This window comes from Microtus oregoni, unplaced genomic scaffold, assembly GCF_018167655.1.
Source record: "Microtus oregoni isolate MIOR12 unplaced genomic scaffold, Mior012 000002F_ref0000024, whole genome shotgun sequence".
Classification (NCBI taxonomy): domain Eukaryota; kingdom Metazoa; phylum Chordata; class Mammalia; order Rodentia; family Cricetidae; genus Microtus; species Microtus oregoni.
This window is the reverse complement of record NW_024543061.1, coordinates 27,797,730-27,823,137: the sequence shown is the minus strand read 5'-3', so window position 1 is coordinate 27,823,137 and position 25,408 is coordinate 27,797,730. Positions and strand designations below refer to the sequence as shown.

The 25,408-nt window shown below is 49.5% G+C and overlaps 1 protein-coding gene across 1 annotated transcript; it reads left to right on the top strand.

Moving 5' to 3' along the window:
- The first annotated feature begins 1,444 nt into the window (after positions 1 to 1,444).
- On the top strand, positions 1,445 to 23,649 carry Mxd1 (MAX dimerization protein 1). The gene is made up of 6 exons (XM_041634101.1): positions 1,445 to 1,663; positions 1,965 to 2,064; positions 7,725 to 7,754; positions 17,434 to 17,548; positions 18,821 to 18,980; positions 19,600 to 23,649. The coding sequence occupies exons 1-6, from the start codon at positions 1,591 to 1,593 to the stop codon at positions 19,806 to 19,808; spliced, it is 687 nt and encodes a 228-aa protein (XP_041490035.1). The 5' UTR covers positions 1,445 to 1,590; the 3' UTR covers positions 19,809 to 23,649.
- Positions 23,650 to 25,408: the final 1,759 nt, after the last annotated feature.

The window sequence follows — 25,408 nt, the reverse complement described above, 5'->3', positions numbered from 1 at the left end:
TGGTTACTTTAATAGTTGCTTTCATTACCTTAATCTTTAAATTTTAGCAGACAGCATACAATTTAAAAATGTTTCAAGTGGTTCTTTTCTCCATTCTTATTTCCAAGTTGTGTGCCTTCATGACAAACTGCTTTCCGTGTGTGTGTCAGCATAGAGCCCTGATTGGATCCTTGCACAGGCCAGGCAGCATTGCCGCTGAGCCGCACCCCGTCCACCATGTGGTACCCACAGTTTGGTTGTGTTCTTTGTCTGCAATTCTCTGTACCTGCTGTGGGGTGTTTTGGGTTTGTTTGGTTGGTTGGTTGGTTTTTGTTTTGTTTTTGTTTTGTACAACTCCAAATCAAAGGATTGCCAGGCCAGTTGTAGGTGAGAGGACATGGGGTTCAGGTCTTTCCCCAAGCTAAGGAAGAACAGGGAGTTACTTGTCTCGGAGCCCCTTTCTTCATGTGCAAAATGTAGTAAGGATGACAACTCCTCGAGGTTGTCCCGAGGGGTGAAAACAGTGTTGGTAGGTTACCTGACATCTGTGCCCCAAGAAAGCTAACATTGCGTGCTGACAGCACTAATATATCTTATTTAAAAACATCCTGCTCACTTCAGTTCTCAAAGTTCTTACCGTGTAGCTTTATCCCTGTCTTTTAAATTGGAGGTGTAGACATTGCATTTTGGGTCTCGAATGAGCTCTCATTTCAAAAATCGTGTTTGCTCAAGGGCCTGTGTTTACAGTGAGCTTTCCAGTGGGTATCGGTGGAGTACTCGGTTAGTGGGCTGGGAGAGAGGCCTGCTCGGGAGTGTTTTCCTCTGGGATTATAGGGACGGCCTCGGGTTCAGCCTTACTCTGTAGGCACCTGGCCACTAGGTGCAAGCGTGGTCTAGGGGAGCCGGCCCTTTCTCCCCCACCCTTCGGGTGGGAGCTACGTGCCGCCATCTGTCGGAGGTACCCGGCTAGGCCTTAAGTTCTCCCCGGAGACAGTGGGCAACAGGTCGGTGGCCAGTGGGCGGGCCTTCGCCCCTGCCCTCCTGCCTCATAGCCAATCAGCAACCCGGAAGTGGGCCGCTGCTTGGGCAAAGTGGTGACGTCATCGTAGCCGGGAGGTTTCCGAGGGCTCAGCCAATGAGCTGCAGGTGCAGCGGCATTCCCTGTACTGTGCTTGCCCAATGCCCGCAGAGCCCAAGGGGGCCCGGCTGTCGGCATGCAGCCAATGGGAAGCAGGCAGGAGCACGAGGCGGAGTTGCGAGTCCTGCGGCCAATAGGGTGCAGGGGGCGGAGTCCGGGCCTTGTCAAGCCCAGCCAGCCAGCGAGAGGAGCGGGCTTCTGGGGCGGGGTCTCGGGCACTTCTCCAATCGCGGCGGTCCAGGGGCGGGCTGTGCCGAGGGCGACCCAATGAGGGGCACCGCCGCCGCGGGCCTGTCAAGGGACGGGACCGGGGGCGGGCGGCGGCGAGTCGGGATAAACACTCGGCGGCCGCGGCTGGGATCCGGGCTCCGTGCCGTCCCAGCGCTGTCCCTCCTGGCTGGCCAGCGCGGCGGCTCTTCGGCGTTCCCGGCCGGCGGCCCGCGGGCACCGAGAGGCGGCCCGCCGGGTGCAGGATGGCGACAGCCGTCGGGATGAACATCCAGCTGCTGCTGGAGGCGGCCGACTACCTGGAGCGGCGGGAGAGAGGTGCACGGCGGGCTGCGGGCCGGGCGGGTGGCCGCTGGGGTGGTTGGGGCGCGGGCCAGCCGCGAGCGCCAACCCCCGGGCCCGCGCCCCAAATCCGAGCGCGGGGGGCGGCGAGCAGCTGGAACCTTCCACACCTGCTCCGAACCGAGGGCGTCCACGCCAGGAAAGAGCAGGCATTGTTCTCAGAATTCCGCCTGCCTGCTCCCAGCCGGTGTCCCGAACTCCGACAGACAGACGGACGAGGGGACAGGGTGTCAGATGCTCTGGGCCCATTCATTAACGGGACCCCTCGGTTTTCTAGAAGCTGAACATGGGTATGCCTCCATGTTGCCGTACAGTAGCAAGGACAGAGATGCCTTCAAACGGAGGAACAAGCCCAAGAAGAACAGCACCAGTAGCAGGTAACTGTTCAGTGGTCCCCTTCTCTGTAGCTAACACGATGGCTGATTTTGAGTTGGCTGCTGGGATTCTAGCCCTACAGACACATCGAAGGTCCGGGAATCAGACATGGTGCTAAACAACCCTTCTTTTTAAGTCGAGGAAACTGAGGAGAAAGTAGGAATGTCTTACATTTCATTATGACCTTTTTTTTAAAAAAAAAAAATCTACTTTTCACCCTCTGAACAAAGCAAAACTCCTTGGGACTAGCAACAGGGTCAGCACTTTTGCCTTCTTTACAGGCAACAGAGTTCCCACGTTTTTTTTCGGTCGAAACGCAGCGTGTTATCAGTCGATTTTGCTGGTCATGGTGAAGATTTCATAAATGAGGTATCTGGCCTGACACAGGTGGTAGAAATTTATATTTAACATGTAAATTCAATGCAGTCGTTTGTCTGATAACCCAGTTGTGACCTCTGTTTCTGTTGGCTGAGCAGAGTGATTGAGGTTAGAGCCCACTTCTGTGAGAAGGTGCACGTACCATTTGGGTGTCAGCAAGTTCCAGCCTTTTCCTGTTAGCCTCACAGATTAACTTCCAGTCCTCAAAAGCTGTGACTGAGAGTTCACAGCCCCTGGTCCACAATAACATTCTTCTTTGTGACTGTCCCAATATCCCCCTCCTTGCCCTTAAAATACTAGTTGGAGCTGGGCCTGATGGGGCACATCTCAGATCTCAGCACTCAGGAGGCAGAGGCAGGTGAATGTCTGTGAGTTGGAGGCCAGTCTGGTTCACATTGGGAATTCCAGACTAGCTACATGTGAGACCACAGGGTTACATAGTGAGACTCTGTCTCAAAAAAAAAATAAATAAATAAAAATAAAAACCCAAGAAACCCTAACTAGTTGGTAGGAGTCCATGTTACTAGGGCCGTTCAACTTAGGCCATGCCTAAAATCATTGACATTTTCATCAGCAATTTAGAATCCTAATCCCTCCCCCTCATGAATAACTTCCCACCAGCACATGGAGTACCATATAAGGTTGCTTCTGTGGTTAATACAGACCACTAAACCCCAGGAAGTGCCCACTCACACCTCGAATTCACCCACCATGCCCTTGGCTCACCCCGTCCATAGTCCCTAGTGTTGGAATCACAGACTGAGCCTCACACTGCACCACGCTCCTGACTAAGGCACAGGAAGGGTGGACCTGCCCCAGTAATTACCTGGTGGGTTTTCCTCGTCCTCTCATCCAGCATAGCCTGGCGGCGGTAGTCAGTAGCACTGCACATGGGCACCGCAGCCTTCGAGGAGGCCCGCGCTGATCTGAGTCCATGGCATTCTGTAATAGTTTCACATAGAACTCGAAGGCTTGGGCGTTGTTCGTTGTCGTTTCTGTACTAGTGTGTTTCACTTTTGCCTTTGTTATTACCACCCAAGTTGGGAGGAATTGTCCACCTTGCCAGTCTTAGACTTTGATGCTTTAACACTATTTTCCCCCTTTATAGAAAGGTTGCTGGGGGTGTTGAGGAGTGGGGACTAGAGAGGCATTGTGTAGTGACTTGGTCCCGGAAGGATGATTCAAAAAGCATAGAAAGAGCTTAAAATGCTAAGCGAAGCACCAGAGACCTCTTGTTGCGAGCCTACAGCCCTGCTGGAAGGTGGCTGCCATTCCTGGGCTCTGCCAAAGCTGAAAACACTTCTGTTAACAGGCTTGCTTTCTGTTCTTAGAGACAGGGCTATCCCCGCTGTCCGTGTGCCTCACTGCCAGTAAATGGGTGTGATGCAGCCGGTGTGGGAAGGGTTGAAGTCTGAGCAGGTGGGTTTTGTAGGCATGGTCTCTTCCGTGGGTGTTGGCACGTCCCTCACCTGAGGAGCAAGAGCGTCGTCAGACAGGAGAAGGACACCAGTCAGAGACAACCTTCTGCCCGGAACCCTGTCACCTAAATCCGAACTGAGAAGGCCAGGGAGGTACTGCTGGTTCACAGAACCCTTTGACAGTGACATGTTCGTGTTCAGGTTGAAATGTTATGCTCTTTGCTTGTGGAGTCTGAGGAAATACTTTGCTTTGAACAATAAAAAATGAGATTCAGTCATTATTTCAAACTTCTTGGGAACTGAAAATGCAGTTTGTTTTAAAACTGCTTTTGTCAAAAATAATAATAGTAGTAGTAAGAATAGTAACAAGCATAGTGAATGCCAGTTGCTTTGGAATCACCCAGAGAAATACTGGATTAGAAAAACAGGATTTTTCTTTCCTACTGGTTTTTAAAATCATTTAGTTATTTAGAATTGAAACTGAGAGCTTTGTTTTTCTTGTTCTTGTTTGCTGTTGTTTCTAAAGAAAGACATCTTGTGGCATAAGGTATATCTCAGTGGTAGAGCGCTTGTCTAGTATGTGTGAGGCGCTGAGTTCAGTCTCTAGCCCTGGAGGGAAAAAAGGTAAAGACAGTCCTGTTGCCCAGGCTAGCCCAAACTCCTGGGTCTGATGTTCTTCCTGCCTCGGCTTCTTAAATAGCTGGAACGTCATACACGTGCCTCTGCCTGTGGTAGAGTTTTCAGAAGTGTATGTCGTTAACGTGAGGAAAACAGGCTCTGCCACTGACGTGAAAGAGGAAGTCCGGGCCTTGGTCACCGAACTATTTTATAAGGAGCGGCTGGCCGTGAGGCCAACCTAACACGAGGAGCCTTTCTGACACACTGCCCTGGGCTGAGTTATCTTTTTATTAGGGTGTGCTGTATAGGGAAGGATTGACCTTATGGCCGTTCCAGAGTCCTCCCGTCCTCGATGCCTGCATGGAAAATGGCTTGACACAGAACGTTTCCGTGCATCGTCCCGTACCGTAATTAAAATCGGGGTGCTCACCAGTCGGTGGGGGTGGCTGCTGCTGATTAATGACTAACTCAGGTTCAGCAAGCCGAGCACACTTCACTTCCACCTTTTAGATGGCTGCCCCTTTAAAAGGCACGATGTGTGCAACACTCTGGAGTAATCAAGGAAAACCTGTCCTTTCTAAAACTTGAGAGTTAGAAAATTGCAGAGTTAGACTTCCTGCAGAATTTGTAGATAAAGTGTGTCCTGGGGATTCAGAATTTTTTTTTTTATGTAGACACAAATCATTTGTCTGTTGGTAGCTCTTCAAAGAATCCTGAAGTTGTTGGTGAAAAGTACCCCAGGTGCTCTTTCTCTTCCCAGTCTTCAGGGACAGGGTGGGGACACTCCTTCTCTGAGGTTAAACAGGGAAGTCTCCACCAGCACTAGGCGTCCACTCGTATCCATTAAAAAAAAAAACAAAAAACAAAAAAAACTGCCAGACTTTGAACTTAGAATTCCCAGTTAAAGGTAGAACGTCACGTGTTTGAAGCCACGTGTTTGCAGTTCAGGTCAGATTCTTGTTAACAGAGGGTCCCTGCCAACCCCTTACATAGACCAAACTGATGGAGAACCCAGGGAACCAACTGAAAACTGACTGGTTAGGGGATCCTAGAAACAAAACTTTAAATGCCACCATTATTTTCTCATTTGTTTCTTGTCATGAGCAGAAATTAATCTTCTGGGGCCTTATAGAAGACAAGTTTGCTTTAACCACCTTTTTATTCATGTGTGTGTGTGTAGGTAGGTGCACGTGTACCTCGGTCGGCCTGTGGAGGTCAGAGGATAACTTTCAGAAGTTGGTTCTCTCCCTCCACCAGGTGGAGGGACTCAGGTCACCAGGTGGTGCCGCAAGCACCTTTATCTGCTGAGCCTTCTTACCAATCCCTAGAAGAGAAATTTTAATGCTGGGCTAGAAATTTCCTGCTTGAAGTCAGCCCTCTGCCCCCGCACAGACACACACATGGCGCTGTGAGTGAACTGGGCTGCGGTGCCAATGGTATTATGTATGATACTATACATGGACGAGCAGGACGGTATTATGTATGATACTATACATGGACGAGCATTTGCCGTCCTGCCATGACACTTTATCTCCCGGGCTCACAGAATTCACAACCAGAGTCAGTTCGATTCCAGAGAATTCCACATGATAGGTCCAGATTCTGTCCTCTCCCTCACATCTCTGTCTGGTCAGAGAGAGGCTGCGTGAGCATGTAGCTGAGTCGTGTTGACTCTCGTGACGGTGGAACCCTGTCCGTGAAGTCCAAGGCAAGGCCTAGTCCTCAAGGACAGCTATAAACACTAATCGTGGGGTTCTCACCCAGCATGCCTTTCATCCGACCCTTGCCAGCCACTTTTATAGTTGCTTCCTCATTGATCCACCCTTGTTTAGTAGATTATCGGCAATTATCTTTATTCCCATTTAACAGAGGGGTTAACCAAGGACGGGATAGCAAAATCATTTCATTTATAGCACTACAGAGAGCAAAGCTGGTCTTTTTTTCATCCCAATTCCTGCTTTTACCAGACATTGTCTTCGTGTTGAATTTGCAAAGCCCTGTTTTTGACCTCACTGTTATGGGGCAGCAGCGGCTTCTGGAGATTCTGCACGAGACATTTAATTTAGGAGCTGAATTGGGGAGGAATTATTTTACCAGTTAAAATTGGATTTTGTAACCAAACAGCATCATGTTTTAGTATATGCGACCCTTAGGAGGTAAGGCGGGAGATGACGCCACCCCCGTGACTTTACAGATAGCATAAAGAAGGCTTTGTAATGTTACGCAACTCCAGGGCACACCACACTGTACAACTGTGTTTTGTAAGTGACCCTCTTCCTCCTTAGGAAGGGCTGCATGCCTCCTAATAATAAGTCACTGGAATTCCTTGTGCTGTATTTTCTTTAGATTTATATTTTTGTGTTTATGAGTGTTTTGTGTGTATATATGTCACGTGCATCATGTTTGTAGCTGGTACCCACAGAGGTCAGAAGAGGGAATCAGATCCCCTGGAGAACTGGAGTTACAGACAGTTGAGCTGCCATGTAGGTGGTAGGAATTGAACCCAGGTCCTCTGCAAGATCTCCAAGTGCTCTTAATAACTGAGCCATCTTTCCAGCCACTTGAACTGCTTTAAAGATTTTTAATTATCTGACGCCCCAGTTGACTCCTTTAGAAGAAGCTGGGGAATCACCTGCATCTACCTTCTCTCTACCAACTTTGTAGAAAAAAGTTAAAATGGAGGCTAGGGAGATAGCTGTACAGGTAATGTGTTTGCTCTACAAGCATGGGACCCCTGACATTCATGTACAAGTCGGGCTTGGGAACAGGCATCTCCTTGGGTATGGAGACAGAGCCCTGAGCTCTCCAACCACCAGTCAGAGAGCTCCCCGGTCATTGAGAGGCCTTGTCTCAGAAAGTAAGATGGAGAACAGTACTGAAAAGATACTAACACTGACCAGTAGTGCGCTCGCTCTCTCTCTCTCTCTCACTCACACACACACACAAATTCAGGTATGTTGGTGTTTAAGGTACTTTGTTTGTGTTTTGTTTTGTTTAATACGGGGTCTCATCATCTAAGTCTGGCTGTCCTGGAACTTACTCTGTAGACCAGAGAGATCCACCTGCCCCGCCTCCCAAGTGTTGGGATTAAAGGCGAGGGCCACCATGCCCAGACTGAAGTTAGTCTTTAACACAAGAATGATTGCAAGGAAGAAAAAAAAAAGAATGATTGCAAGGGGGAAAAAGACAAGAATAATTGATTTTTTTTGAAAGACAAAAGTAATCTTATTTTCTCATTCCTCTTCCAGATCAACTCACAATGAGATGGAGAAGAACAGGTGAGTAGGATCTGGGGTTTGACGCAGTCATTACTCCCCCCACTTTTAATCCTCCCACCCCGCTCCACTCAGGCCCAGGGAATGCCTTCAGATGATTCCCATAGATAGTGAGAGGTGCCTGTGCAGAGGTGTGCTCTGAACCACATGGGCGTGAAATGCGCAGTGCGTGTGCACGTGCATGCATGCCTACAGTTAACTTGTGAATAAGGAGTCTCGATTCAGGCAGCTGTGCATATGGAAAATAAGGAAGGTAGTGCCTGGAGGTCTGGGTGCTGTTTGTCTCTGGAGGGGACCTCCCACCCTCTGTGCCTCGCCTTGCTCCAAACTCTACCCTTCCTTCGGGGAGGTTGCCTAGAAGTTCTCAGCTCTGTTGCTTTTCAGACTCACTAGAAAAGCTTCTAATTAATTTTTAAAATGTGTTAAGTGTGGTATACATGCACACACGTGATTTCTGGGCAGAAAGCAGCTGTTTATCTCTCCTAACTGTAGAATAGAATGTTAGTGGGAAAAGCTTTGCACACAAAGGTAAAGCGAACTGCGGTCCTTCTGTGTGTCCACCCAGCCTCCAGTTTCCCACATTGGCCAAATGTCACATCACCAGGACATTTGTTGTTTTGTTTTGTTTTTCTAGACAAGGTTTCTCTGTGTAGCCCTGGCTATCCTTGGAACTTGCTCTGTAGACCAGGCTGGCCTCGACCTCATAAAAATCCACCTGCCTCTGCCTCCTGGGTGCTGGGATTAAAGGTGTGCACCACTGTACCACTGTCTGGCAGTAAAGACTTCTTTAAAAAAAAAAAAAGTAAGCATGACCACGGGCCTCTACCATACTGAGAAACAATTAATAATAATTCTTTGAGGAGCTTTAAAACAAACAAATAATGCCAGCCTTCATGTAGTGATTCAGACTTAATTGCTTTGGGCTGAGGATCTGCACTAGAATTCTTCAGAAGCTCCCCAGGTGACTTTCTTGTGGAACAGCCTCATTCTGTGGCCTGAGCATCCCTCCCCCTGACATGCAGGCTGCCCACCCAGGCAGAGAGGTTTCTTCTCCCTGCCCGTGTGCTCAGGCAGGTCTGCTGTGATGATGGCTCTGTTTCTGGCAAACCCCCGTAAGCGACCCTGACTCTAAACGTCAGGTCAGAATTGTGTTTAAGTTTCACCCAGGAAAAGACAGGCCAGACCCTTAGCAGGCAGGGACTGGAAGGAAACCAAATGGTCAGTCCTGGTCCCCTACAGGGTTTGAGGTGAGTGTGACGGTGTGCACCTGCGCCCTGCTCATTGCTCTAAGCCCGGGCCACCTTTATGCTTTCAGGGTTCAGGCGTCAGGGCCTAGAAACTCCGAACTGTCTTCGGGTAGAAGATGGCAGCTGCGGCCTCCCTTTCCCATCCTTAGAGACTCTCTTATGTCCTCCTCAGACCACCCTTCTTTCAGACCCTCGCGTGGTCGTCTATTTGCATTATCCAGTTTCAGCCCTTTGGGCCCGGGCTCCGTGGTGGAGGGCATGTCTGGCGTGCACAGCCTTGGGTCCCATCCCAGCACTGCAAAGGGAAAACAGACTGCATCCCAAGCCTTCCGGGATTGTATGCCTTTTTCTTCTGTGAGAGCATTTCACAATGTCAGTCAGTGAGTGAGTGAGTGTGTGTGTGTGTGTGTGTGTTTGTGTGTGCGCGCGTGCATGCACGCGCTTATGTGTGTTGGGGGTGTCTGTGTGTCTGTCTATGATTTAAAGTCAGCACTGGCTGCACAGACCTCAGATTGCTCCCGTGTGCCCTTCAACTTGTGCTTGTCTCAGGAGTCATTGCTACTCCCCTGCTTCCTGTCCCTTTTGGAATCTGGTCCTAGCAAGTGTCCTAACAAGTCTGCCGGGTTTAGAGTGTGCGGTCTGAACGGGAAGGAAGTGAGGCCTCCATTGCTTGATTTAGTCACACCTGGGTTACTGCAACCCAGGGGAAGAGGTCAGCGTTTTCCGACCTCCCTCTCGCTCTGCGTGCACTGCCACACCCAGTTTGTGCTGTGCTGAGTTACACTCTCCGGTCCACATAGTCGTGTGTGTGTGTGTGTGTGTGTGTGTGTGTGTGTGTGTGTGTGTGGTTGTGAGCACTGACTGCTCTTGGAGAGTACTGGGATTCTATTCCTAGCACATACAAGCTGCTCACAATTATCTGTAACTGCAGTTCTAGGGAATCTGACATCCGTGGGTACCAAGTACACATGTAGTACATGTACACACACATTATTATTATTATTATTATTATTATTATTTTGTTTTTTTGAGACAGGGTTTCCTGTAGCTTTGGAGCCTGTCCTGAAACTAGCTCTTGTAGACCAGGCTGGCCTTGAACTCACAGAGATCCACCCGCGTCTTCCTCCTGAGTGCTGGGATTAAAGGCGTGCGCCACCATCACCCGGCTCACACATTATTTTTTAATCCTAAAAATATATAGCTCATAAAAAGATTGTGCGGACTCTCAAAATAAAAACAACCCAGAAAATAAGTCTAAGATGGGATTGTTTTCCCCCTTTGGTGTGGTAGAGTTGGGTACACTTGGGTTTCTGTGGCATTCAGAACAAGCCTTACCCCAGGCAGGGGCTCAACAGTTAAATACCTGGCATTCATAAGAAGCAAGAAAGATGTGGAGACAGTGGCAGTGTTTGCTCCATAGGTGGAGCGTGTGCATGGAAGGTGCGTCTGTCATGTAACTGTCCAGTGTACCATTCATCCTCAGGAAATCAGTCTGCCCTAACGGCTCTTGCCCTCTGTGTAACTAACTCCGGCTTCCATCCAAGGGTTTTTGTTGCTTTGTTTTATAAACTTACTGATTTTAGTTTATGTGTATGGGTATTTTACCTGCTTCTGTGTATGGGTATCACATGTGTTAGATCCTCCTGGAACTGGAGTTATGGACAGTTATGCTGGGCTGTTGTGTGGGTGCTGGGAACGGAACTGGGATCCTCTTAGAAGAGCAACTGATACTCTTAGCCACTGAGCTTTTATCCAACCTCTATAGCCATGGTTTCTTATGAAAATTTTTCTTGGCTTTTTTAAAACAGAATTTCACTACTGTAGTACAGGCAGCCTCAGATTTGCTGGTAGCCCAGGATGACCTTGAATTTGGAGGTCTTCCTACCTTAGCCTACCTGTATTGGGATTGTGATAACCTGCCACAAAGCCCAATTCCAAGTTTTTAAATCAGTCCTCTTATTCCTCCTCTCCCAAATTCTTAGGATTTCAAAAGTTGAAACTGTATAAATCCAATAAAATTAGCCTTTAAGGGTAGATGTAAGGCAGGTGGCGGCAGCACAGGCCTTTAGTCCCTACACTCAGGAGGCAGAGACAGGTGGATCTCTGAGTTTGAGGTCAGTTCTAGAACAGCTAGGGCTACACAGAGAAACCCTGTCTCAAAAAAACAAAATAACAAAACAAGCAAGAAAGAGTATATGCTAAGCTACTAGATCTTTCCATCCAGGACTCAGTGTTTCTTAGTTTGCTCAGATCTTTCTTCTGTCTCTAAGCAAAGCTTTGTAACATTTCCCCATAAACATTACACATTTTTTTATTGCAAAAGTGTGTAGGATTTGCATAGTTTTGGGTGCTGTAGGTTCTTGTGATTAGCAGGTTGGTGATCTTCAGAACACAGGAATCCTTCCTGTCTCTCACTGCATGCTGGGTGTGGGTTCTGCTCTGTCTCTTGTCTAGGAACTGCTCTGGTGTAAGTGTCTCAGGAAACCCTATAGTGATGGGGCTGCCAACACACCAGCCATGGTGATGGGATCGGGAGCCAGTGGCACAGCAGGGGCCTGCCCAGAAGAAAACTCTGGCTTCTCCTTCAGTAGCAGACCATGTTTTCTGGGATGGTTCAGGTGTGGGCTTTGCCAGAGTCAGGGTCTTCTGACCTTGTGACTAAAGATTTGTGTGTGTGCCCTGTGCAGATTCGCAGCCTTGGTCTGGGCTATGATTTTTATTTGATTTTAGTGGTGCCTAGCCTGGCATGAGAGAGCATGCCAGTAGTTTTTCTGGAGTATGTTCTGGTAATCGTAGGTCCATAGAACGGTTTCCTTAGGTTTCTGACTTTCCAGATGGCCGTATTCTTTATATCAGAAGGGTCAGGCATGGTGTGTGCAGGACCTGGGCGTGGTGTGCACTGGGCCTGGGTGTGGTGTGCACTGGGCCTGGGTGTGGTGTGCACAGGTCCTGGGTGTGGTGAGCACTGGCCAGAGTGTGCTGTGCATGGGGCCAGGGTGTGCTGTGCCTCATGCCACCCTTGTCTTCTGCACACCCTTGACCACATTCGGATTTCATTATAAGATATAGTCAATTCTTGGCTGTTGGCACATGGAGTGAAGGCAGAGGCTGTCGATCCTCTGCAGGGATCGGTGTACAGATGCAGGCTGTGCTGATGGTGTATCACTAGAACTAACTTTCTGGTGCTTACCTCTGGTATCATCAACCTTTGGAGGCTGGGAGAAGAGAGAGACTTGTGTGGTCTGCTTCTCTAACTTCCAGCCCCCTCCCCAGCCTGGGCTCTGAGTGCTCTCTGACTTCACTGCCAGAATTAACAGTGCGATCGAGCTAGCAGGTCTTCAGTAGAATCTATTTTATATGAAAATCAAACCCTGGGGCAGGAAATACTACGGAGGCACAACCGCTTAGGCCCCAGGTTAGACTCTAGTCTGTGTCTTCCGCATGGAGATGCTGCACAGTTGTGGCTGCACATCACTGGGTGTGTTGCTCCTTGTGTCTCTATGGAGACTTGTCAGCATGGGGATGAGGATTCTTCCAGGGCTTCAGTCAGATTAGTGATCTCCACTACGCAGTTGATGAGACATGACTGTAGAAGAAAAAGAGGAAAATAGACCTTCACTTTCCCTTAAAGTGTGACTTATAATCTTCATCTGTTTAGCTTAGCAAGACTTTGTTCTCAATACAAGGCCGGCTGAGACCCCTGCTCACTTTCATGAAGGCTTTGATTCCTTAGTAAGACTTAGTTCTTGTGACTCCACACAGTGCAGCTTGTGTACATCCAGTGCTCCTGAAGGGGTCCAAGCCCAAAGGCCCACCTCTGCTTTCTGGATGGCAGCCACGGACACCTTCTAGTGAAAACAGCAGCCCTGAGTACAGTCAAGTGCATCGTGCTCCGGGGGACTCCTGTCAGCGTGGGCAGGCACAGTGTGATCTCTGGGGTCCAGTGCTTGATAAGGAACAGAGAAGTTGGCATCATTTTGCCCTTGGTAGTGAGGTGGCCACCTAGGAAGTTCAGTGTGAGTGAGTGGGACAGTGAGTAGATGTGACCCAGTTAGAGAGGAGAGCAGATTATCATAGACCACACACAGGATCTCTGAGGGGCTGTAGGTGAGAACGAGGGCCAAAGGAGCCCTTCAGATGCTTCAGATGGGAGCTGAGTTTAAATGGCTTTGAGGCAGGGGCTTTCTTTCTCCAGCACTGCCACAGTGCCTGGGAGGGAAGGAGCACGCGCTGTAGTCCCCTGAGAAACTCTTCAGGGAATTAAGGGTGGAAGAACCAAGCATTTGCCACATGGCAGCCACCTTGAACCTGGTTGGGTGTCTGCCCCTTGACCAGCAACTGCTCAGCGTGCTGTTGGGTTCATATTTAAAATCGGGCCCTGCAACAGAGATGCACTCAACACAGACACTTCCCTGTCAGAAGCTGGGGCAGGCCCTGGAAGCTGGAGCTCCCGCCTGCACAGTCAGTCTCCACACTGAGGCACTGGCATGGGAGACACCACCAGCCCCGGGGGCATTTCTCTTTCGCTTAGCTATTTGGTTTTCCATCCTTCGTGACTAAGGAAAGTTGAGCAAACCTACCTACACTGTATGGCGTGTGAGTGTGGAGTCTGGTGGGGCTATTTTGGTGGTAACCTGCTCGCTCCCAGGCCAGATCCTACACACTCATCTCAGGCTCTGCAGCACTGTGCCCTTCATCTGCTAAATTCAGCTCTTTTTGCTTGCGAGTTTGTTCTGCTTGCTTGATGTGGGTCCTCACTGCTCTGCTTTTAGTCCTCACTGCCTTCCAGCGATTTAACGCCCGTGCAGCGCCTTCCTCCTCGGCTTTTTCCAAAGTGCTGGCAGTCTCACACACCTAGTCTTCTAGGCAAAGTTCAGGCTGAGTTTCCAACATGAAAAGAAAACTGTCGGGATTTTGTTTTGTATACTTGAATTAAATTTGAGGAGTGCTGGCATTTTCTCTTTGAGGGGTCATCGCCAGGAATGTGTGGATTTTTCCATTCCCTCAGATTTTCCGGTCCTTCAGCAACATTTGATAGTTTTCTTCCCATTACTTCTTCACAGACTGTTTCAATTTCTCTCCTGACTGTGGTACTTTCCTCTTGCTGAGGGAGGGTTTTAAGCTCTCCAGGTGTACATGGCTCTCCAGCAAGGTCTTTGAGTCCTCGCCTTTTGCATTTCGAAGATCTTTGCAGTAAGGTTTGGAGGGAGGCTGGGTACTTCAGAAAGCCAGAGCCTGCAGCCTGGAAAGTGAGCACATGCCTCCCTCCTGACCTGGATCCTGCTGCCACATGACACACAGGACCTCAGAGGGACCTCCTGCTACACTTACTAGCTTATAAACACGTTGTTGATCCTTCTACATAAGCAATGCCTGTATTTCCACAGAAGGGTTAGCTAGCTTACTAGCTATTTCAAGGACAGATGTCCATTTTCTTTGAGTGTTTTATCAGTCAGCCCCTGAGATTGCAGCTCCCGGCTTGTCCATATTTGCTCAGGGCAGTTACCCTTGTGTTCAAGAGCTAGGCTTGGAAGAGCAATGCCAACTGAGGCAGGGTACACATTTCAGACCCTATGCCCTCAAGAGAGCCACAGAGGTTCTCTAGGGTAGGCTCTGTCACCCATTCTGTAGATGAGGAAATAGAGACCTCGGAGTTGGGAAGTTCAAAGTCACATGGGGAGTAAGTGGCAAAGCAACCTCTGCTCCGCGCCACTAACTAGTGTTGGCTTGTGTCGCAATTGACTGATGCAGAATGGTAAAAGTAATAAAAATAGGGCATGGGGTACTTGCCAACCGAGAGGACTGTGGTTGACCCGTGGTTCATGTGGACTGCTGGTTACAGGCCACACCTGACTGTTAGCACCGCGATTGCAGTGCAGCTGAAATCATGGTGTCACCTGCTGCTGTAGACCCGAACCCTTGTCTGCACATGCCAGTTACAGCCCTCCTCCTGGAGAGACAGCTTGAGGCTGCCCAAGCTCGTTACCTAGGTGCAAGACAGCCTAGTTCTTCTAGCAACTGGCTGAAGGGACAGGAGGAGCCAGGGGAAGGCACCATCTTCCCCTGCCAGGACAGAAGCTAAAGGCCACCCTTGGTAACAGAAGGCCATCTAATGGGGCAGTAAGATGACCTGGGGCACAGTGACAGGTCTGTACACTGCCAGCCAGTCCGTGTCTGTGTGTGACCACATCACAGGAGGACAGTATCCTGCAGTCTTTGCAATAGGTGGTAAGCGTCTCTACATAGTTAGTCTGCAAGCTTTGCATTGAGAGGGAGGTAGTGCAGCAGGTCGCGTCGGTGTCGGGTGCTGGTGGTGTTTTCTCATGGTTAATCCTTTTCTAGATTTTTTAGGTTTTTTGAGGCAGGGTTTCTCTGTAGCTTTGGAGCCTGTTCCGGAACTAGTGCTTGTAGTCCAGGCTGACCTCGAGCTCACAGAGATCCTCCTGCCTCTGCCTCCCGAGTGCTGGGATTAAAGGCGTACGCCACCATCATCCAGCTAGATTTTTTAAAAATTATGTTTCAAGATGGGCAGTAATCCCAGCACTCAGGAGGCAGAGGTAGGCGAATTTCTGAGTTTGAGGTCAGCCTGGTCTACAACATGAGTTCCTGGATAGCTAGAGCTACACAGAGAAACCCTGTCTCGAAAGAAAGAAAGAAAGAAAGAAAGAAAGAAAGAAAGAAAGAAAGAAAGGGAAAACAGTTGAGTGTGTATGTGCCGTGAGCGCAGGTGCCTGTGGAGCCTGGAGGCGTCAGATCTCCACGGGTTGTGCATTGCCCGGCGTGGGTGCTGAGAAGAAATCCTGGTTCTCCGGAAGAGCAGCAGTTAACCACTGACTGTCTCCAGCCCTCATGGCGTATCTTTAGTTAATCTTCTAGTGTGCAAGTTAAATGTTTCATTGTGGCATTTTCATACATGTGCACTGCATCTTGCTTCTGATGGCATGATCTGTGTTGGAATATTATCCCCCAGCAGTACTGTGCACACATCTTCTGCTCCTCCACCCCCAGCAAGTAGCTAATGCTGTTGTCTTTGCTGCGGGTTCTTCCACAGGGCAGAGTTTCACTGTTAGCGCCCAGGCCTTTACATTGGGCAGTTTGCGTGTGCTCCTTGAGCTCAGAACTCAGAGGCCCTCAGCGCGCCGTGACCCAGATGGGGCAGGAGGCTCCGAATGTGGTCCAAGCCACATTGCCCAGTGGTGCCTCCACCAGCTGGAAGCTCGCTGTCTGTCTGGTTGTGTGTGGAAATGGGCATTGCCTGGGCCAAGCTCTGTGCAGATGTGACCAGCTGGACTCTGTCTCTGAGAAGTTTAAAGTCCACTGGGATGGCTGACACAGGCATCAGTCCTATCAAGCAGGCATCAGTGAGTAAGCCTCAGCTGGGCCTCCCAAGGATGAGTGAAGGGCTGAGAGACAGACACTAAACCACACGGAGAACCCCAGAAGGATTCCCTGCGGCCTAGGATAGCTCGGAAAGGTTTTTAAGGAGGTGGCAGACCTACATAGACACCTGGAAGTGGGCCATTTCTCATGTTCATGGAATCTGTTCCATTCTAGAGTGAAGTCCAAACCAAGGTTTCAGTGAACTGTAGACATCTGAAGTTGTGGGGGCCCTGTGCTTCTGGTCATTGTGTCACGGATCTGCCTGTGACTGTGCTCACGTCAGCTCTTGTCCAGCACACTGAGATGGAAGAGCGCTTCTCTCAGTCAGACATGGTCAGCGTGGCCTGTGATGTACTTGTCCCACATGTGGGAAAATATATTTAACTGTTGGAATAACAGTAGATTTGTACAGTCAAAAAAACCCAAACGTACCAAAAATTATTCAGTAAAAACGTCCTTCCCTTCTTCCTTCTGTGCCTGCTTGCCTTTTCTCTGCCCAGCCAGGGCTGCTGGTTTCTGGTGCGCTGGTGCAGACTCAGGTACACAGAAGCACACAAATGTCGGCTCTTGTTTTCCCACCATGTGAAGACCATGACCATTGAGCACAGTCTCAATCTTCTTCATAGCTGCGTAGTCTTCCCCTAGATAGATATACCGTAACTTACTTAACCAGTTCCCAACAGTGGTTGTCTGGGTTGCTTCCATCTTGCTATTATTAAACAAACAGTCTCAGTAAATAACTACAAGCATAAACCTGTGTGCACAGCAATGATTAGATTCAGTAACTTGGGAAGAGAAACCAGGTTGAGGACTTTCCCCTGGGCATGTCATCTTCTGATTCAGGAGAAGCTAAGGTGAGCAGATTTTATGGCCCACACCCCAGAATTTCATTTGGAATCAGTCTAGAAGGCCTGAGTTCTGCTACTCACTGGGCTTCAGTGCAGGTTCCTGACCTCACAGAGTATTGCTGGCACCGGCCTCTGCTGGCTCTAGCAGTCACACGCTTCCGAACCTGTGCAGGAGTCTCAAGTGCTGCTGTGGTTCTGTGTTCGCAGGCGCGCTCATCTCCGCCTGTGCCTCGAGAAGTTGAAGGGGCTGGTGCCGCTGGGCCCCGAGTCAAGCCGGCACACCACACTGAGTTTGCTGACAAAAGCCAAATTGCACATAAAGGTAGGTGCCTGGCCTTCAGCTGCTTCTCTGGGCTCCTCCTAACCCTGCCTCCCTCCCCAACATCCAAAACCCAGTTAAAGGGTCCAATCAGAAATTCTGGCCCTGGTGCCTTGAGCCACTGATATCCCCACCATCACCAAGCCTGACACGTGCCCTTAGCACCCACGGCTGTCTCCCATGCACTGTGCCCCACACCCATCTGCTGCAGCCTGGAATGCAAACCTGCTGTAGTGCAGCTACACATGTTATTCTCAGTGCCTCAGGACTCTGGAGGAGCTGTCACTGGGTCTCTCCTGTTCTGGAACCGGGGCCAGCATGCCTGGCATTCCCTCTGCAGTAGCTTGTCCCCTCTTCTCCATGGCTAGCCTCTCCTCATGCTGCTAGTCTCCGCACGGGCTCCCAGGGCTCGAAGCCTTTGCTGAGCCTTTCCTGTCATGGGGCCCTGTGCACATTTGCCAGTGTCCTGTGTGGTGGCTGGCTGTCCCCAGAACTCTACTGGAGCTCCACGAGGGAGCCAGGCCTTTGTGTGTCGTGCATCCTGAGCACCTCACAATGTCTGTCTGTGCGCGCTCCCTGCGCACTACTGAGCCACAGCCAGCAGCGCCATTCAGCCATGGCTTGGTTAGACAAATACTAGCGTATTAACGGTTAGCAGCCTGCATACAGGACAGCTCTGGAAGAGAGCCTCAGTTGGAAGCAAAACAGCTACAGTTAAACACTATCATTAATTATCTGCAGAATATGAGGAATGGGGGGCAGACTTGTAAGAATAAGTCACTGTGGAAGCTTCCAGACACTTCTCTTGGACAGTTCGGAGTCAGGACTTTAAAAAGGCTCTGATTTCCCCGCTAGCAACAGAATTTAATTGGGGTTTGGCGTGACATAAGAACTTGCTTTGTTACTGGGACTGTGCTGGGATAAACGTCTTTTTAAATAGAAGTGTTATCACCTGTCACATGGCTTTCCAGTGCTGAGGTGTTCAGAGGGCTGCTGCAGATATGGGGACTAGGTCAGGGGTCTAGTGTTCTGGGTTACCAAGGTTAAGGGGTGTAAGAGTCAAACTGTTGAGCTTTCCCTGCATCTCTGTGACAGGCCAGCCCCACAGTGCATGCTGAAGTTAGACAAAGCCCATAGTAACTGGCCAGTCAACTCCCAGGCCAGAAGAGAAGCTTAACAGACGATACACATTTCCCTGCTGGCAGGCTGGGTACAGGTTCTTTGCTGGTATACAACACACCCCATAGACTCCAGCAACCACCCTTTGCCTTGCAGAAACTTGAAGATTGTGACAGAAAAGCTGTCCACCAAATAGACCAGCTTCAGCGGGAGCAGCGGCACCTGAAGCGGCGGCTGGAGAAACTGGGTGCTGAGAGGACCCGGATGGACAGCGTGGGCTCTGTGGTGTCCTCAGAACGCTCTGACTCAGACAGGGGTGAGCCACACCTGCCAAGGGGGGCTTCAGGCAACAGAGCCAGCTCTCAGAGCAGATAAGACAGGACTCATAGGGGCTGTCAAGGTGACTCAGTAGGTAAAGGTACCTGCCATTAAGCCTGAGTTTGAACCCTTTGGGACTAATGGTGGAAGGAGAAAACCAATCCCCAAAAGTCATCTCTCACCTCTGCTTGTACACTCATGCACACACGAAATAAAAATGCAATAAAACTATAAAAAAGAGAGGGCTCAGGCCTTCGGGGGCTGAGCAGCAGGACTGGTGTAGCCCCCTCTGCAAAGAGTTAGATTGTAGGGAGCTGGAGAGATGGCTCAGCAGTTAAGAGCACTGACTGCTCTTCCAGAGGATTGAGGTTCAGTTCCTAGCATCCACATGGCAGCTCACAACTGTCTGCAACTCCAGTTCCAGGGGATCCAACACTCTCACACAGACAGACATGCAGACGAGACACCAATACACATAAAATAAAAATATATCTTAAAAATAGAATAAATTAAAAAAAAAGAGTTAGATAGTAGCAGCCAAGAAGGGGTATAGGAAACTCTGAGATGTCCTGAGGGCTCTGTAGCAGGCCCTCACCCTTGTGTCTCCTCCCCTGTAGAAGAGCTGGATGTGGACGTGGATGTGGACGTGGATGTGGACGTGGAGAGCACAGACTACCTCACTGGGGACCTGGGCTGGAGCAGCAGCGTGAGTGACTCGGACGAGCGAAGCAGCATGCAGAGCCTGGGCAGTGACGAGGGCTACTCCAGTGCCAGCGTCAAGAGAGCCAAGCTCCAGGCTGGGCACAAGGCAGCTCTCGGGCTCTAGGGGAGGGCCCGAGGATCCTCTCATCTGATCACGTAGTGTACCAGACCTGCCCAGATGCCCTTGCACGCCAACCTCACGTACCACCTTGACCAAAATCAGCTCTGTCCATTTTGCAGAAAGCTCGTAGGGTTGTGGTTCTGAGTGCGGTCAGTAGCTTCTCTGTCCATCCACGTCAACGCTGAGAGACCGTACATTCCAGTCAATTTGAAGCACCCAAGAATCCTTAGCCCTAAGCAAGTTTCACCTCTCAGCAGCCCCCTGTGCACTGTCCTCCTGCAGCTGGCCAGGCCTGTCTTAGTTTTCTGGCTTATGATGGTACTCGCCCAGGAGAGAAGTTCACGCTTTGTCTGGCACATAGGAAACCGAAGCAAACTTCTCAAAGGGAACTCAATCTCAGAAACCCCAAAGGAAGCTTTGAAAGCAAAACTGCAGAGCACTGAGAAGCCAGGAATACCTCCAGCAAGCCCTGTTGCGGCCCCTCCGCAGTGCCACCGTGTCCCCACTGAAGAGCGGGCCACTCGGCAGCTCAGGAGAACAGTGTGCCCCCTGAGTGTTGTTCTGGGGACCTGGCTGTGTGCCGTGTCTCAAGGCACCCCCACGCCCCGAGTTTGTTGATGCTACTTGTCTCTGGAACATTGTCCTACCTCAGAGATAGATGAGATCTCCATTGCCCACGTAACGAAAGTGATTATGCTTCTTTGCCCACGGCCCCACTCCCACCTGTTTTCCTGTCGGACTCCCAGCAATAACTGAGTTTTGGCGCTGGCTGAGCTAGTAGCCACCGTCTCTGAGAGAGAGAGGCCACATTTCTTCTGTGTGGCAAGTAAACAGGAGGGTCCCCATGCCACCAAAACCTCCTGCTGGAAGCTTCCTTCTGGAGACTTCTGGGTCGATGGCTGGAAAGGATGATGTTTTCTTCCCTTGTGGCATTTTTATTTAAGCTAAACCAGAGCACACGTGTATTGTACATAAGACACACAAACCTATAAATACTATTTATTCATTTTATAGAGACTAATGGAATGGAATGGAATATAAATTCTTATGACTGCTTTTATAGATGTTCTAGAAACTTTGTATGTAGCTGTCTATAAAATTAGTTCATTCCCCTGACTATTTTTGCATTTGTATTTTGAGGTCTGGGTGTTTTCAGCCTCTGGTGAATCTTTTTTTCATTGAGTCTGAACCATTTGTAAAATCTGTGGCCTGCTCAGAGCCGAGCCCATGTCATGGAGTGATGGAACATTCCTGAGATCCACGGGTGCCACCTAAAAACTCCATGGCTGACTCCGCAGCAGGCAGCTACCCAGTCCCACCCCTGTCCTCAGATCCAAACAGACCCTGACCACACAAGGTCACTCTGCGGTCCTTGGAAGTCATGACTTTCTTAATGATCCCCAAGTCCTGTTTTTGCTCTCCCCGACTCCCTCCCCTTGCTGAAGTGTTTCCCAAATACCAGCTGAAAATTAGCCCAGAAAACACAGCCTGGATCCATTGGCATTTGTGCTCCTTCCAGAGTCTGAGTAGGTGGAGGTGTTTGGCTGGCCAGGTCTGTCCTTTGTCTAGAAGATACAGCTGTGCCTTGAGGTGCCCCCCTCAATCCCCACCCACTAGACCCTGAGGGCCTCGCGTCCACTCACTGCATCCAAGCTGGCAGAAAGCCAAGACCGTGGGAGAAGTTTGCAGGGTGCCCAGGGGACAAAACTTGTGCACGTTTATTTCACTTAGGCGTCTGAGAGATGCCGTTAGTTTCTGTGTTTTAATTGTTTCACCTTTGAGTTAAACTGCTTTTTTCTTTCTTTCTTTCTTTCTTTCTTTTTTTTTTTTTTTTGGTCTTTGGTTGAAACATGACGTGTACTGTCCTAACATAAAGCAGTAACTATTTGACCTCCGCCCTGTTTTTCTGGTCCTTGCACATACGTGTGGTAGATCTCTGTATTTTAAAGTACTTGTGACAGACTAACTGCCAAGGTCAGGCTTGGCTTTGGAGCTTTGAGGTGGACTGAGGCAGGGTGGCAGGCAGGTTTTTCTCTGACCAAAACTGAAGTTTGGGGGCCAGCAGGCTTAGCCCGGGGCAGCTAATTCCCACCCCAGTCTCTCCTTCACTATCACCAGCACGACTGCCGAGAGCTAGTCTGGAGAACGGCTTTTTCCGTAAGCAAAAGAAAAACCTTTCTGTTAAGGTTGGTGGTGCCGGGGGCAAAGGTGTGAGCCCCAGCTGTTATGACTCTGACATCATACATGAACAGAAATGTGTCATGAAGGCGCGTGCTTATTTTTATGTGAAAGTTCCTTTTGAAACTAAAATTTAAGCTGCACTCACCGACACGGTCACAATGCAAGTGGGAAAACTTTGGACTCACCGTCGACTTTACTTCCATGACACAAGGAAACATTTGCATCGTCCTGGAAAGCACCAGACTGGCTCTGGGTGCATGCCGAGCACCAGCACGTTTTGATTTGGGTTTTCTTTCGCTGACCAGGTATCTTGAATTCGGTAGCAGTTGGCAGCTGCCTCTATCCTTGGAGACCTGCCGCTGCCTTAGCAAGGCTATGGGGTCTCAGCAGGACCTGGTTGCTCCCCCTTGATCCAAGGCTGGAATAACTCCAGCAGCTACGGGTGAGTTGGGCAGGCCCAACCCTGCAGTGGCTGCGGCAGTAGTTTTATTATTTGGTTTTAAAGTAGTGGTTTTTCATCTCCCTACTGCTGTGTTCAGCAGAAGCCAAGGTTCCCCTGGGTTTCCTGTGGCCTTTCTCCCCATCTTTGATGTGGCCAAGGGCATTTGGGGTCTGAGAACACAGAAGATGGCATATGATACTCAAAACCTTCTAGCAATATCTTGGGGACTTGACGATGAGTTTTGTGGACTTTCCCCCTCTTGCCTTCTTCCCTGTCCCTTCAAGAGAGAACTTATTTTTTGAAGAGCGTATATAGACACATTAAGGTTTTATACCATGCTGTATTGGCAGGAATACCACTTTTATTGTGCTTTGTAACCTATCACCGAAATCATGTTTTCTGTTTCTTTACTGAGGTAGCTACATCATTTTGTCTTCCTTCTTTACCCTCCCTGTGTGTTTTCTATTATTTCCGTGTCTCTTTGGTATTTCAGTAGCTGCCACTCCTGGCTTAGTGTTTTCTGGGAGAAGACCATCCTGCACCTTTGACTGTGTGCTGGCTTCTCTCGTTTGGTGTGCCCAGAGCGGTCTACAGCATGTTTTGTTTTCAGAGATCCTGGATTGAGGTGGTGTGAAATGTGATCCATCAATACTTATAATAATTTTCTTTTACTGTGGTCTTCTGAAAGAAGAACCGATCGATGGGCACCATTACATTTGGATCATGGAGGGCCAAGGAAACTGAGTGTGTATGCCATCTCCAAATCACACAGTGAGAATTAGGAAGGCGCTCTGTCCTATGCTGTGTCTGGATTCTTACTTTGAGTTCTTACTCTGTCTGGGAGGGGCAGTGGGTCAAGTGGGCATCCTTCATTCAGCTTTGATCTAAGAAGCAAGCTTGCCTCTACCGCTGTCCCTCGACTCGGTGCTCCTGGTGTGTAGCGCTGCATGGCTAGTCTGGGGGACCATCTTTCTGAAGGTGAACAGCCTCCATGGGAGAGTGCAGGTGAAGAGTGGGAAATGTGCTTCCAGATGTTTCCTTCTGTAAATATGGTGCCAGTGTAAGCCTGTGTTGAGGCTGTGGAGAACGGTGCTCTTGGGGGTGGGGGGCTGCAGTTAGCACTTGTGTCTTTAGAACCCATCATGATTTAGAGACTCCTTGCTGTGTGTAAACTTAATGTGTCCGTCCATTAACAAATAAATTATTTCATTATTAAAGAAACGTTGGTCTTCCCGTGTCCCACCTCTCAGGCTCCATGAGGAGAGGTGAATTGAATGAATTTCCTGTTTCTTTTCATTTTACAGCAAGTCCACTCTGGGCTTCTTTAATGATAATCTTTGAAAGTATGGCCATTCAGTTGGGTGCATGGCCTCTTTCCATTTTTCTGCATCTCTCTCCCTCCCCCTACTCCTTCCCTACCTCCCCTCCCCTCTCCTCTCTTCTCCTCTCCTCTTCTTTCTTTTCCTCTTTTCCCCTCCTCTCCCCTCCTTTCCCCTCTCCTCTCCTCTCCTCTCCTCTCCCTCCTCTGCCTGTTCTTTTGAGATGGAGTCTGATATATATCCTAAGCTGCCCTTAGATTTGCTAAGCAGTTAAGAGCAGAGCTGGGGAGATGAGTCAGTGGTCAGGAACACTGGCTGCTCTTCCAGAGGACCCAGGTTTAATTCCCAGCATACATGTGGCGGCTCAACAACCATCTATAACTCCAGCTCCAGAGCATCCAATATCTTTTTCTGGCCACAGTGGACACAGGCATGTGTGTGATATGAAGACATCTATGCAGACAAAACACCCATACATATTCAAATGATTAATTTGAAAAAGAAAAAGAAGAATGACCTTGGATTTCTGATCCCCCTGCCTCAACCTCCTAGGTGCTGGAGTGACAGGCAGATATCCCCACACCCAGTTCAGTGAGTCGATTAGATTCCATCGTACGTTAGGTCCTTGGCACTGCCTGAGCACCCATGCCCCCTCCCCCCTGGCATTCCTTGCCATACTCTTTGTTAGCATCTGGTGAGCCAGGAACTCTGCTGGGGCCACAACAGCCAAGAATAGGAAAGCAGCCAGGTCATGAGAGCCAGCTTGGAGAGAGTGGGTGCCTGCTGAGGCAAGAGACTGACTGGGAAAAAACCTCTGGACGCAGTGGAAGACCGCAGGAAGAACCTCCACAGGAGAATAACAGCATCCGGTTTACAGCCTCATCTTTTTTAAAAAGAGAAAAGCACATTTCTTGCCAGATGTGGTGGCACACACCTTTGATCCCAGCGCTTGGGAAGCAGGAGGATCTCTGGGAGTTCTAGGCCAGCCTGGTCTACATAGTTCCAGGACAGCGGAACTATATAGAGACACCCTGTTTCAAATAAATAGAAAAATTCCTTTATGGGTTGTGTGTGTGTGTTTGTGTGCACTCGCGTGCCACAGCATGCACACGGAAGTCGGAGGACCTTCAGGAGTTGTCTGTCCTCCCATCATGGGGGCCTTGGGATTCAAACTCAGGTCATCAGATTTGGCAGCAGGCGACTTGATCTGCTAAGCTGTCTCTGCGACCCTGCAGTGTTTTGTAAGGGTGACACATTTTGGTAATTTACGTTTGTCACATAAACACCACAAACCTCTAGGCCAGGTTCCATCACAGCTGAAGGCACACTGGTGAGAGAGTCACCTGAGACCCTCAGGCCATGCTCTTCCGGAGCCTGACCCAGAGCTGCCCCCACAGTGCCCTTGCTCACCAGGCTGCCCTGTTCATAGTTAGGAGTAAAGAAAATGAGGTCTTTTCTCCCTGTCTCCCCTTCCTTCCCTTCTCCTGTAACCCTAGGGGTGCAACTCAGTCCACATGGACTAGGCAGGCATTCTGTCTGCAAGGTGTATCTCCAGCTCTTTTTTTAAAAAATAGGCTTCACTCTGTGTGAGGTTGTAGCTCAGGTTGGCCAAAGCCCCTGAGCCGCTGAGATTGAGATTGACAGGTTGTTCAACGCCATAC